The 14,239-nt window shown below is 34.1% G+C and overlaps 1 protein-coding gene across 1 annotated transcript in view; it reads left to right on the forward strand.

Moving 5' to 3' along the window:
• CNTLN (centlein) overlaps nucleotides 1–14,239 on the forward strand; it is a 173,480-nt gene that overhangs the window by 48,921 nt on the left and 110,320 nt on the right. Inside the window, exons 7-8 of the mRNA XM_026044024.1 lie at nucleotides 1,942–2,104; nucleotides 10,466–10,654. Of these exons, the coding sequence (XP_025899809.1) occupies nucleotides 1,942–2,104; nucleotides 10,466–10,654 (352 nt within the window). The remainder of the gene's footprint in view (nucleotides 1–1,941; nucleotides 2,105–10,465; nucleotides 10,655–14,239) is intronic.

A 14,239-nucleotide genomic window follows, 5' to 3' on the forward strand; every position in this document is an offset into this window, starting at 1 on the left:
TCAAAAATGGTTTTCACAACTATGGGGATAGTGGTTTTTTTTTTTTTTTTTTGCTCCTTAATCCTACCAGTGGGAGGGAAGTATGTGAGCAGAAGTAGATGGATATTACAGGTTAACAACTGGCTGAGCTCCTGGTGTTGGCAACAGGGCTTTGCTTTCTGCAACCACAGGATTCTCCTGTTCATCCTCACCTGGAAAGATGGTGGACCAGCTCTTCCTGGACATCTCTAATCATGGGTGCCCAAAAGGTGATCAGTAGTAGTCAACATGGAATCACCAAGTGGCTGTGCTGCTGTTCGTAGAGATTTGAATGTAGAGATTTGAGACATGGGCAGGAAGGAACCTTGTGAAGTTCAGCAAAGGCAAGTGCCAGGTCCTGCACTTAGCGAGGAATAACCCTGTACACCAGTACAGGTTGGGGGTTGACCTGCTGGTGAGCAGCTTTGTGGAGAAGGACCTGGCAGTCCAAGTCCTGGGAGTCCTGGGGCCAGTGGTATCCTGAGCTACTTAAGAGGTATATGGAACTACTGAAGAGAGTCCAGCATGGGGCTACAAAGATGAGTAGCATAGGGGTACAAAAATGAGTAGAGCATTTGACCATCTTCCTTGTGAGCAATGGCTGAAAGACTGCTTAGCTGAGGAAGAGAAGTCTGAGAGCATATCAGGGTAAACAGATATCTTAAGGGAGTGTCCCAAAAAGATGAAATCAGGTTTTTTTCAGTGGTCGCCAGCACTAGGACAGACAAGAGGCATTCATTGTGAGTGTGACAGAGCACTGGAGCAAGTTGACAAGAGCGGTTGTAAACTTTCCTTCTTTGGAGATACTCAAAATCCACCTGGATGCTGCCCTGTGCAGTGTGCTGCAGGTGACCCTTCTTGTGCAGAGGCATTGGACTGGGTGGTCTCCAGAGGACCCTTCCAACCCCAGTCATTCTGCAGTTCTGTGATTCTGTGATTGCAGGTTGTCAACAAATACATGAGCTGGAGTGACAGATGAAAACTTCACTGTCTGCATTTCACACTGGTTTGAAATGTGTTTGTACATTAAACAGAATTAAGTAGAAGGTATATAAAAGGGACTAATAAAGTAAACTGAAATGTAATACAGAAGTATTTGAGACTTTTAATAATGGTATATCGTAATTAAGAGTTACTAATCTTTAATTTCTGCCTTAGTTTCTGGTATCTATTTGAAGTAGAGTAAGATTATCAAGCAACCTTATTATTATAGATCCATCCTCAGATTTCATTACAGCACAATTCTAAGTCGGAGGGTTTCTAAATGTGTTATTTTACCATATCATCTTGTGTAATACATTCCAAAGTCTCCTCACCTGCTTTGTAGTTATTGAGGTATAGTATACTCTCAGATAGAATATCTTTTAATAATTTATCAGATATATCCAAGTACCAAGTCCATTTTAGAACACAGAGTAACATTGCACATATTATGCAATCTAAGTAAAGATTTTATCTTAATTGTGATATTTCAACTTTAGCAGAACAAGATTAAACTTACCTTACAGACTTGTGTTCTAAGTGTTTTACATTTTGATGCATAACTGCTAAAGAGTTAACAGAATAGTGATTAGAAAGTGCCAATGCAGTAATYATAACAGCGCAGAATSATTATGGTTGGAAAAGACCTTCAAGATCCAGTGCAAGTGTCATCCCTTTGACACCAGAACTGTTCAAAGAGATCAGAGCATTCATGCATAAATTGAAAGACTTTTTTAAAAACATGATTTGTAGACTTTTTTTTCCCAAACGGAGGCAATAAATGTCATATATCTAATTTTTTAGTGCTTATAAGGCAATTAATAGAAAAAATAGTACATATAGGATATTTATTATCTACAATAAAACTATCTAAACACAAATTTTTAACTGATAGCATTGCTGTTCTTTGCTTAATTTCTTTTTACTGCTTGCTTTGCACAGGAAGGAGTTACTGGAGCTGCAGAATCTTTACAGACAAAACGTTGAGCATACAGCACAGCAGGCTGAGATGATCCAAGAGCTTCAGGCTCTCAATACAGATGCACAAAAAGTACTGAAAGATCAAGAAGACGCCCATACAGCTGAAACAATTTCATATCAGAAAGTATGTCTCTTTCAAGTTAATTTTAATATCTGTCTGCCTCATATCAGTGGGCAGAGTCGTTGAAGCACTATGCTCTGTTCATCCTTTCAGACAGAGATCCTTGTTGTTTTTAAAATATGGTTCGTAGAGTATCAGGGCACTTTTTCCCTAATTATAACCCCTATAATTATTGCCCTAATTATAATTATAATATAATAATCATAATTAACAATTAATAATTATTAATTTGTTAATGTTCAGTTAATCAGGATTGAAAAGTAAGATTTACTTGCATTTAAAAGAAAAAAAGGAGTGAATTGCCAAACATAACAACTACTTTGCCTAATTTGTTCTCTGTTTTTCTTTTTTTCTCTCCGATTCAAATTTGATTAGATTTTTACATTCCTTTCATTCATAAATCACCTCTTTCTGTAAAGCATAAACAGTCTTTCTGTTTTAAAAGTTTTTGTTTTGTTTTGTTCAATGCAGAGGTAAAATCTTCAGTGGTAAAAATAATTGAAAAACTGTTACTGTGATAGCTTTTTAGATGGATAGCAAGTTCAAAAATTTGTGATCTGTAAGTACATATCTATCTCTCCTATATATATATTTATATTATTTTGTGTTTGATGAATGCTAGGAGTACTGATAGTCAGAACTATCTGTACTATCTAGAATTTCTGTTTTTGGCAATAACTTAAAGCTAGGGTTTCACCTGTTTTAAGAACAGCAAGGTAGAAGACATAGATATGTACAACCTTTACATACGTTCTGGAAATTTTGGAAAGTTTTCTCAAACTTTGCACTGTGAGTGCCTTTTCAAAAAACAAATATTCAACTTTGTCCCATATGGTATCCACATGGTAGTGGATTTGACAGTATGGCTTACTTCAGTTTGGAAGAATTTAACTTGCTATGGAAAAAATACTTTTTGCTGGTATGATTTATTAAATATTACAAAAAAACTGGTGATTATACCTGTTCTAATATAGCTGTAATGACAAATGTATAAATTAAGTTTGGAATAAGATTCATGGCCATGTCAGAACACTAGTTAACATTTCTTAGTCTTTCCTAACGGAAGACAAAACCTACGCTGGCAGGTTATCTTTCCTAATGGCACAACAAGAACAAAGATATTGCGCTTTGGAGTATACCCATTTTTTTGATACCTGCCAAATACTTCAAATCACAAATAGCCCTAAAAYTGTTCTTCTGAAGGTGCTGAATTCAGTGTTTTTCCAGCACAGAGGACTAAGGTTTTCATTTTAAAGCATCCAAGGACAACCCATTTACTCCAGCAAAAGTGACTAGTATGGAACTGATAAGCCATCTTTTAGTATTTCTCCTGGTCAAAGTATGAAGAAACAATCTGTTGGTTCTCATCTTTGTAAAAATATTCAGAAAAGGAATTGTGTTCTGTAAGTCAAATGCAATAGACCTTATACATGTGCCAAACTGAGATGAGAGAACCTAACTTCAGCAGAGGGAAGGGAGGAGTCTTTCCAAAAGTCGGAACCTCCTGTTCTGTGCATTGGTTGATAAGCCTCATAGAGTATCCACTCTTAACTGCTTCAATTTAGCATCGTTTCCAAATGGGAGGCACAGTCCTGCTGAGGTCAGAGAAGACCTTTGGAAGACTCAGCAAGCAAAATAATACAACGCTTGCATTTTCCTTGAAACAGGAAGGGAARCTCTTCCAGACACTTGTGCGTTCTGTTTGTCTCCCATGCATTAATAATATGCTGGCTGCAACAGCTAGATAAGGACGTGTCAGCTATTCCATAGACATATTCACAAAGGAATATTTTCCTATTGCTCCAGATGGCATGGAGCCTATCAGCGTGTACATCCTATGATATATTGTCCCTTACAGGAAGATCARTGACCTCTTTGTTAGTGGTCAGAAAGGCAGTGTCTGCTGTAGCTCAGGCAGTCTGGTTGGCTGACATAGTTTGTCTTAACAGTCCACCATTTAGCAAAAACTGCTCATTGTGCTGATGTTAATGTGTAGTACGAAACAGTTGGCTGAATAAAATAAACTACATTTCTGATAAACTAGATAAAGCTCATGAACCTTCACTGGGTTACGTTSAGGACCAAAAATTCTCTTCCAAGCCCAACTGCAGTGGGTGGGATACATGTGAAAATGTATAATCTGTCCCATCAAGTTGTACAGATTTACTGACATACTCCTACTTTTTCCTTTATTTTTCTTCATTGTTCTTGCAAATATTAAGGATATTATATTCTAAAATAACTTATTTAGGTGAGATCATTTATAGAAACAAATAGATATCTCTTTGATATTGCAGCTACTCTTCTTATCCTTAAGGACAGGGAATATTCTTCCAAAATGTATAGTATCTATTTAAGTGGTCCCCAAAACTCAGGGGACTTCATTGCTTTGCTGGATTTAATGAGACTCAATAGATTTGTCCTCACCAGCAATTTCAAGGTGGAGAGACTTCAATCAATATGAGGGATAATAAGACAAGAAAAGATTCTGAACTCCATAGCCAGCTTACCACAGTTTTGTTAAATTTACAAGTTAGGGCCTTTGTTTTCATAATGCAGTGCTTCCCTTAGGTTTGATATTGTCTTTAGATTCCTTGTTAATTGTACTGATTAGAAATCTATTAATGGAAGACCCTATTAGTTGTATAGATAAGACTATTCTTTGACATTAAATAGGAAAACAGGTTTGTGTCTTGGAACTAAATTTGCTCCTGAATCAGCATCTATAGAATATGGTGGGTAATGATGCAATAGATGTCTGAGATGAAGAGAAGCATAGCTCAATAGCTAGATTTTTGGCATGACTGGAAAGCATAGTTACAGTTGTAGAAATATACAAGGATTTGGAAAAKAGGAGTGAATCAGATACATTTTCATAATCTGATTGATTTTGTGGTTGAAGTTGTTTTACCAATTCTTCTCATAGCCACTGTATGGAGAGAGATTACTTTCCTTCAAGTTTGAGAAATCATAAGCAAAAAAATGAGTTACTGGCCTTCCTTTTAAAGATTAAATTTCACCATTTCTATGTAGTCTTTTGGGGGACTGCAGCAACCACAGTTATGATTATTATATTTTTATGCAAATAAGATTAAATTCACAAAGTAAAAACTACAACCATGTACGTCTATTAATAGTAGTAATAATGCAGCTTCTTCCTTAAATTAGGAACAGATATATATGTTCTCTCACACAATCTAAGAGATGAAAGACATTARCTATCTAGTCAATAATAAGTGAATCATCATTTTTTTTCAGTCCAATTTGCTTATGTGATATTGTGCCGTACTTCGTGCTCTGATATACTTTTCTGTTGTTGGGAAGCATGTTAATTAGCTCATTCTGTTTATTCTACTTATTTCTTCTATACCAAATATCAATACAGTCAGTAGCACAATAGCAAGTAGGCTTACACAGGCATCAGACATGCCTGTGGGACAAAGATGAAGAAATCCTTGGTAGTGGCACAGTGCTCTCAGGATGGTGTTAAACACTACACTCACACACTATGACTGTCATCCTTGAAAAAAATGGTGTGTTGAGGTTCGCAATGTATCATGTACTTTCTGTGCATACTTTTGTAGATCTGGAACTGTAAAATACTTACATAAAAATGAAACACGTTACCTCTTATTCTAAGTTTGTCACTAGTGTTTGCATATCACCTTCTAATGTTTCTGGTAATGATGCAGTACAATGTAAGAAATTCACAATGTAGATGAAATTATGTCAAGTGGCAAGTTCTTGGTGAAAAAGGATCAAAACATGAAGAAAGGAAGAAAAATCTTTATATTAAGCATATTTAAATATTTTTTAAAAACTTCTTTGATCTGAGTTTGAGTTATAAGAGCTAAATGCTACTGAATTTTCCATCTTAATCAGATCGGTCTCACAATAGAGAATATTAAACTAACCATATGCAATATGAATTATTAATTTTTTTTTTGGATTAGCTGAGACTGGTATTCTTCATAAGCCTACTGAATATTCTCTGACAAAATACTATACAGGAGATCTAAATGAGTTTTGGTAGCATTTCACAGAGAAGTAGTTGCTGTTGTACATTCTTTGTGAGAGAAATATGTCAGTTTTATCTATTAAAAAAAAAACCCAAACCAAAAAGCAACAAACCCCACCATTAGAGGTTGTACTTGTGCATGTACATATCAGCACAAGTAGTTGCACAAAACTGGCAAGATGGATGGATGCAGGAAAGCTACAATAATGACATAAATATTTATTTTTTTCAAWCAAGAAAGCAGGTGATTCCTTGAAGTAAATGGGKGTTATAGTTGAACTCTTCATAGTAGCAACATGAAGCAATGGGACTAAAATGCCTTCTTTTCATTTATTGTATCTTCATTTACTTTTGATTATTTATTTAAATTTAGCTAAAGAAATAAATTTTGCTTGCAGTTCCAGAACAGCTGTAGCTTTTGTATATAGCTAGTATACATAGTACTATAACTTTGAGGAAAACATTTTTTTCTTTTGTACTAGTTACACGTTACTGGTTGTTACTTCCTACCAATTAACCATACTGTCTGATTTTACTTATATCTATTCCCTTGTTTTGTTGCYTCTTCAATTTTTTAACTCTCCCTCTCTTAAAAAAAACTGTGCTGCTCCTGCTTTTCCATTTTAATACTAAATGCACTGTGTTTCCTGTTTACTGTCTCTGTTTGGAGAACCTATTCAGTTTCCTTCTTGAGCTTCTCCATCTGATTTCTGCCCTTGTTCTTTTCAAATTCTCATAAACAATATGATCTTATAGCATGAGTTTCTGTGATGGTGCTACAATAAGCTTCCCTTATAGTTTTACCATATCTTAATTTAGGTTAGGTTTTTTTNTTTTTTTTTTTTTTTTTTTAATTCTTCAGCTTTCTTTGGATTGATTTAATTTTGTCATCACATTCTCCCATATCAGTCTTCATTCTGTCTTCTGCATTTTCAGTAACTATATTATGTATTTAGCATTCCATTTATCCCAGATCTTCTTTAATGTATCCCAGTACTTAATCTCACCCCTGTGTTTTTATCACAGGATTTGGAATCCTGTCATTCATTTATTTTGGAAGACCCTAGCTTGACTTGATGACATCAAGCATATCAATTATTCTRAGGAAGCTTCGTGTTTAAACAAACTCTTAAAAGATTAACAAAAAAAGTGTTTTCTGGTAAATATAAGTTGAATATAGGAGATGTTTAGGGTTACTGAGGAAGAGGTAGGGACACGATTTTTTGTAAGTCAGCAGAGTTACTGGTCTTCCTGACTGATCAATGATGCTGTCACATCGTATAGACCAAAACCTATTACAGCATACTTATTATTATCTGTTCTTTTTGATATCTTTTTKGKTTTTTTTTTTAATATCTTTACCTGTCATAGTGCATGTTGGTTGTTGAAGAAAGCGTGAGTCTAGGGTATGACAGTTTCAAAGTACAGCCTGTGCAGTAAATTTTGTAGAATCAGGTTTCTGTCCCTGACTGCTACATGTTTTTCTACCTACTAAATTTTATAAAATATATAAAGAATTACTTTAAATATTTTCCCTTGTCTCCTATAAACAACTCTTCCCACTTTGCATTTTTTTTTCATTTGTGTAGGGCAAATGTCTCAACCTGTTGACATTCACGTAGAGTATAACCATTCKTGTAGACTCCAGATTTCATTCGCATTTTCTGCAACACTTGCTGGTTCTGAGATAAATAATTTATTGCATGTTTATCTTTTTGAGGAATTATTCCTGTCTGGTCTTCTGATTCTCATTTTACATCTTGTCTCTCCTCATATGTGTTTCTGGCTTTATTAATGGTAGACCTGTTTGACCGACTCTCTCTGTTTTGCAATATAAGCTGTTACTTACTGCCGGGTGACTGCAGTTAGAAGAAAATGAGAAAAAAAAAAAAARCATATAAACATTAAGCCTGTATTTAATTTACAGAACAGTGATTGTGGCCATAAATGAAAAGTTAGGGAGCCAAATGGAAATTTGTAAACTGCTTAAGTAATCTCTGAAGAGTAGATTAAACTATCTCTTTTTGTGCAGATATATTTTTGGTTTTGAACTATCATGATGTTAAATACCCTTTTTCAAATCTTAGCCCTATGAACTAGTAAATTCAAGTTTAGAGAAGTTGTATAAAACTCAGTGTAAAAGAAGATGAATGCTATGAATTTCCCTTGCACGTAGCTTTTAGCTTTGACTGTAGTGGAAATCTGTTTATTTTGTTGTTTTTAAAGCAGGAAAGGTTGGAAAACTTTATGCAAGTAAAAGACATGCTATTTGTCTTGTCCTGACAAATGCTGACTATCAAAAATACCCATTAGGTACATTAGGGGATGTGGCTGGTAAGGATCTGTGCCAGCTAGAAAAAAAGCATCATATTTTTGATGTTCTCCATTCATCTTACTAGGATGCTACCTTTCAAATACTATAATTACGACCACTTAAGTGCTGTTAGTCATAAAACTAGCAAATTGTCATACCAGTACGATCTAGCTAATGAGCTTATGTAGTTATAGCTGGAAGTAACTGTGTCTTGATATTCCATTCGTGTGGAAGGACATTATCTAAAAATGCATGTTTTTGATAAATGGATTGCTTATTTTTCCTCTGTGATACTCCTTTCCATAAGTGATGGGCTAATTTTGAACTTTCATTTTCAAAGGTAATGAAAGCATTTTTAAAATAAAGGAAAAGATTCAGTATGTACAAACATTTCAATGAAAAAAAATAAATTTTACGATTCAGAATAATGATTAACATATTCACATACATGGCTTTAGAGTTCATTTAACCCTGAGAGACAGGATTTCTGTTATGTCTAAGAACAAGGAAGAAATAATCTACTTCCTCCTAATGGATTTTGAGAGCAGAAAACCACATGATTTTGGGAGTAGGAAGCCACAGGAGGAAGGAAAGAGGAAGAGGATTTATTGTTACCAGATTTGCCCACAAACTGGTAGGCAGACCGCTTGCAAACCTACATTTTGATACTTTTTCCATGCAGTTTAGATGGTCATCTAAATCACATAAACAGGCAAAAGGCAAGAGAGGAAGGAAGATGATATGTGTGGCAAATGAAGTAAAGCTGGCAAAGTGATCCTGTCAAGAGGAAAATGACATTTTTACATGTCATTGTTCCTTTAGGTATGCAATCTATTTATAGAGTCTGAAAATCTAGTTTAAATATTTAATTAGTTTCTTTTGGATTTAGTGGCAGAAATGAGAGCTRTCAGCTGAGCAAGTACATTCTTGAACGGATTAGCTCATAATAAATTAGATAGTCAGATGGAAAATTGTTTATTTTGAGAAATACATGCAGTCAAAAAGGGATAAAGTATTTGAAAGAAAAGAGTTGGAAGAAAATATGTTWGTGTACTAAAGTTCAAAATCAACTATTTCCTCAAAATCCGAGCTGTTATTTAACTATTTTTTTTTTTAAAAACTTCTTTATTACACTGTTTTTCCAGCAGTGTTCAGGCTTTTGTATGAAGGAAAAAAWATTAAAAATGGAGGATTATTGTTAAGGTCTGTTATTCTTTARAAATATTATTTTCTGTGTTTTTTTCTTATTTAACATAACATGTACGCTGATTTGTGTTTACATGTAGTTATAGAAATACTTGGTATGTATGAAATCCATCTGTTATAATGGACAGAAGAATGTATACAGAGTATTATGATTTTCTGGCTTCAGTAAGAACAGTTGTRTAACAGTTGGGATAAAAGTGTCTGGTAACAAATTTGGGTTTCATAGCTCATGTCAAAAAAAATCCCACAGAGTATTTATTTAAACAACAGTTTTACCCTTTATTTAAATGCTGTGAGCATTACTGAATTCATGTTATGTATTATCTAAGCCTTATTAAGTGTTGGTTTAAAAAATGAAACTATTTCCACAAGTTAGAAATGTTATATAGCATAGTTAGTTATGTACTTGCAATATAATTTTTTTCCCAGTGAAAGGTATTTCAAAGTTTTTAAAATTTTCTATGTTTTATGTAAATACATCAAGAAATAAATATAGATTTTTAGGTTCGCGAATACCTGTCTCTCTTCATAAGCATCTTTAAAACCAGTTGAAACTGCTAAGATTCCAGGGCAAATAGTGCTTCTCTGAAAAAACTTCTCTTTAAGTTCTGTTTAAATTTGATATTACTGCTACAGTTATTATTTTCAAATGCAAACAGCATCTTTGCTGAGTGGAGGCAGGAGGACAACAAATATGAAGAATGATCAAAACTAGGGAAGAGTGGGATCTGTGTGGCCTCGTCGCCTGCTTTATTTATATGGTTGTTTTCACTGATGTTACTTCTAATCCCGTTTTCATCTGTGTGTTTTTCTGCCTCCCCAATAGCTCTATAATGAATTGACTTTGTGTTTTGAAAAYGTTAAAACAAATGAAATCCAACTGCAGCAGAACTATGCCTCTCTTCAGGATCAGTTACTTGGAAGAGATCAAAAGATCTGTCAGCTGGAAGAGCAACTTCAGCAGGCTTGCGATGCACTAAGTGCAGCACATCAGATTCCAAAATATGAAGAACAGGTTAGACCACTTTTTAAATTATAAAAATGACTTCTGCTTGATTTCAGTTAACCCTCTATATGAGGCACTTCTGTAAGAGATGGCAGCCTTTAGTGGGGGGTATTTGTGTAACTGTGCTAATACAATAGCATGACAACTACTGCTGGTGTTGGTAATAGAAAGTGCTTTCGTCCAGAATCTCTATGTGTCCTATGGAAAAAAAAAAATAACGGTGTTAATAGGCAACTGGATTGTTACATTATTTATAAGAACAAAGAAATCAAAAGTGAAATTAAAACCAAAATAATGATCATCATGTTCCCAGAAACAAGTTCCAGGAAAAAACTGTAAYGTTTCTGGATTTATCCGGGAAAAGGAGCATTTATTGGGCCTGATGTTTTGTTGTTCCTGATCGTGTGATTAAAGTACAGATTTTGAAATATTTTTCTCCTTAAAATACAGCATTTTTAATTTTTTTAAGAGCTCTTAATGTGGAACTTTGTTGAAATCTATTTCAATTACAGGTAGACTATTTCAATCTTTTTTTTTTCTTGTTTACTTCTTCAAGGATCTTCAGTTAATATTATAATATTAGACTTAGGACTATTTTAAGAACATAATGTCAGACTACACTTAGAAATTCTTCTGCGATTTCCTGTATATCTTTTAAATGAATCACATCTGACATAGGTGACATTACTGTTTCTTTTATATATATTTATTCTCTATCTCTTTCTAGTGGCATTTGAATTTGAAGCAAATCATCCTGCCTAGTCTTTGTAAATAATGATCCTAATGTGGAACGTTCCTAATTTTCTCACTGATAATCATGGATACAAATAATGTTTTTTTCTGCAGCCTTCTGTTCTCTGCATGTTATATTTCCATTTTGATGCTATCATCATTTTAGAGACTCTGGCACTCTCTTTTTTTCTCGTTGCATTTGAAGGAGCGTATTTGTCAGGGAATAGTTGATAAATTGTAGTTTAAATGATTACATCAAATATATGCTTCTTTGTAAGTAAATGTGGATCCAATTTAACCTTATGCAGAAAAATATCACTTAAATATTTGTGTGGTCTGTCTGTAATGAGCTCAGCCAGATATTCATCAAAGTTATTGTAGCACATGATAGCAAGAAAAAGGARACAAGTTAAGCTGATAAACACATTGTACTACGTTTAAAACAGTGTGTAAAATACCATTTCTAAGTAGATTAATCTTAGACCAATCTATGATGAGACAAATGATCGTTGTTACTGAAGCACCATCATAGTGGAGGAAATATAAGTAGCTGAGGGCAGCTAACCATAGCTGCTGCATCCAAAGGAGACTGAGATGCTAAGCAGCATGTGCTTAACATGCTTAATATTTTCTTTTGATTAACAGTCTTTGATTCTCTTATTGCCCATGTTCTATATTTCACTGACATGTATCCTTTCTCTTATTGAAATGCCAGAGTAAGTCTGTTGGGAATATGTAATAAAAGTAATTGTTGGCTGTGTTTTGATGACAGCAAATAATTCTATACAGCCATTACTGCCGCACGTAAATACTGGAAAGATGGTGATGGGAATGATTATTATATGGCTCTACAGGTGAGGTCTTTTCTTGGAGAAAAAAGCAAAGGAAGAAAGTGATTAAGTGATTGTGTATTATTACATCTGTGACCTTTTAGTTAGCCAGAGCCCAGGTCACTTGTGAAGTTCTAAAAGTTAAGCACAATTAAAAGAATATCCTGTCATACTGTGCTGACTGGGACTGTAACATCGGTCACACGGAATGGCTTTGGAATAGAAGTAACCGGACACCAAACAGTGTTGGCATCAACTTCTTGTTCAGTTTTCCTGTTATTGCCTCATAAATGATACTTTTAGGGGGAGAGGAAAGAGAAATTAAATGTAAATTAGATTTCTGGTATAAAGTACCAATTTCTTGAGCTTACTCAGAACAACGTTGTGCTGAAAGTTCCTAATAGTTTCTTTTTGCAAACACACTTTCTCAGCAGCACTGATACCATTTATACAGCCTTCGCTAGTCAAGGTTTATAATTAGTGGCAACACAGACTTTTTTTTCTGGATTTGATTTTTTATTAACACAGGAATCTCTATTGCRTTATTAGTATCAGGCTGTCCTGATTTTCATATTAAAAGTAAAGTATGCCCTTTTTGATGCTGTGGTCTGGTTCTAGTTAGTGTGACACTTGTATCAGTGAGGGCAAACAAGCTGATTTGAGTGATGTGATAAAGAATTTCGAACGGCATTACATAAAATTTCCATTTACAACCTAGTATGTGTACATTCATCAGTTTTCACATACTTTTCTTCTACTAAAGGAGATTAGGCACTTTTGATTTTGGAAGACTTTTTTACTTAGATCTGTGCTTATGCTAAATAGTAAAAAGAGCAAAACAAAAGCATTTTTACATAGTTTTAAAAATATAAGCCCGTGGGGAGGTTGATTAATTTCATGTCTTGCAATTGTTGTTTTGATTCTGTTTCACTTTGAGACCTGAAATGTATGCCGTACATTTATTTATACAGTTAGTACACCATAAGTTTTACCCATATGAATGGTAAATATTTAAATATGTTTACTGAACCAAAGCATTCCTCTCAGTCTCAACTTTTTACCTTTAAAGCGCTTGATGCATCAAAGATGGTACTAACAGATTGAAACACAACAGTCAAGGAGCAATTAAATATTTTTATTTATAACTCTAACAGCTGACAATTGTGCACTTTCTAACTTAATAAGCACTTTATTTCTCATGTAGTTATTAAAAACAGAATGGGAGATAGTGGTAAAATGATTAAAGTAATAATTGCTCACAAATATGACTTTAAGATTTTATAAAGCATGCTGATTTTTAAGTTGAGTTGAGAAAGATGGATATGAGAAACATATAATAAAAATATTTCTAGATGACTTGCATCCAGTGCTGTCAGGAAGAAATCCTCYGAGCCATGTTTTCAGTGTTTGATTTTCTGTTTTACTTGTATCAGTGATTTCCATTTATTTATCTCATATATTACAATTTTTAACAAGTCTATGTTGATTTAAATATAAACAGTAAAAACTTAGTCTTGCTGGTACTTGTTAATATAGCAACAGGTAGGATATCCTGTTTCAAGCCAAGCTTTGTAAATATGTTCTGTATATTGGGATCATCCAGGATTCATAAAGATGATTCTGTATGAATCACTTGCACTTGTAAGTAAGTGGCATTTGCAGTTGCACTTACTTAAGCTTTAGCATAGGAAAACCTATATGATTTATCTGTGTAAAAACTTTCTTGGTCTTGCACTTGCATTATGAGTGAAAACTCACTCTGATATATTGTCTGGTTTTTGAATTGAAATTCATTACAAATTTCTCCAAAATGTATCTTTTAAACCAATAACAAGAACTGTAATATAACATACTTGTATATAAAACAAGATATCACCAAATCATAGTGAACATTTAAAATGATGTAACACTGTAGTGTGTTATTTCTGGAAGGCAAAGGCATTTGGAGCTCATTTGGAGCCTTGGGCTCTGACTGAAAAAAGAAAAACAGAACTAAAACTGTCTGCTTTAAGTAACACAACATACACTTGTA

Source organism: Nothoprocta perdicaria, unplaced genomic scaffold, assembly GCF_003342845.1.
Source record: "Nothoprocta perdicaria isolate Ctin4 unplaced genomic scaffold, notPer1 scaffold_104, whole genome shotgun sequence".
Taxonomy (NCBI): Eukaryota; Metazoa; Chordata; class Aves; order Tinamiformes; family Tinamidae; genus Nothoprocta; species Nothoprocta perdicaria.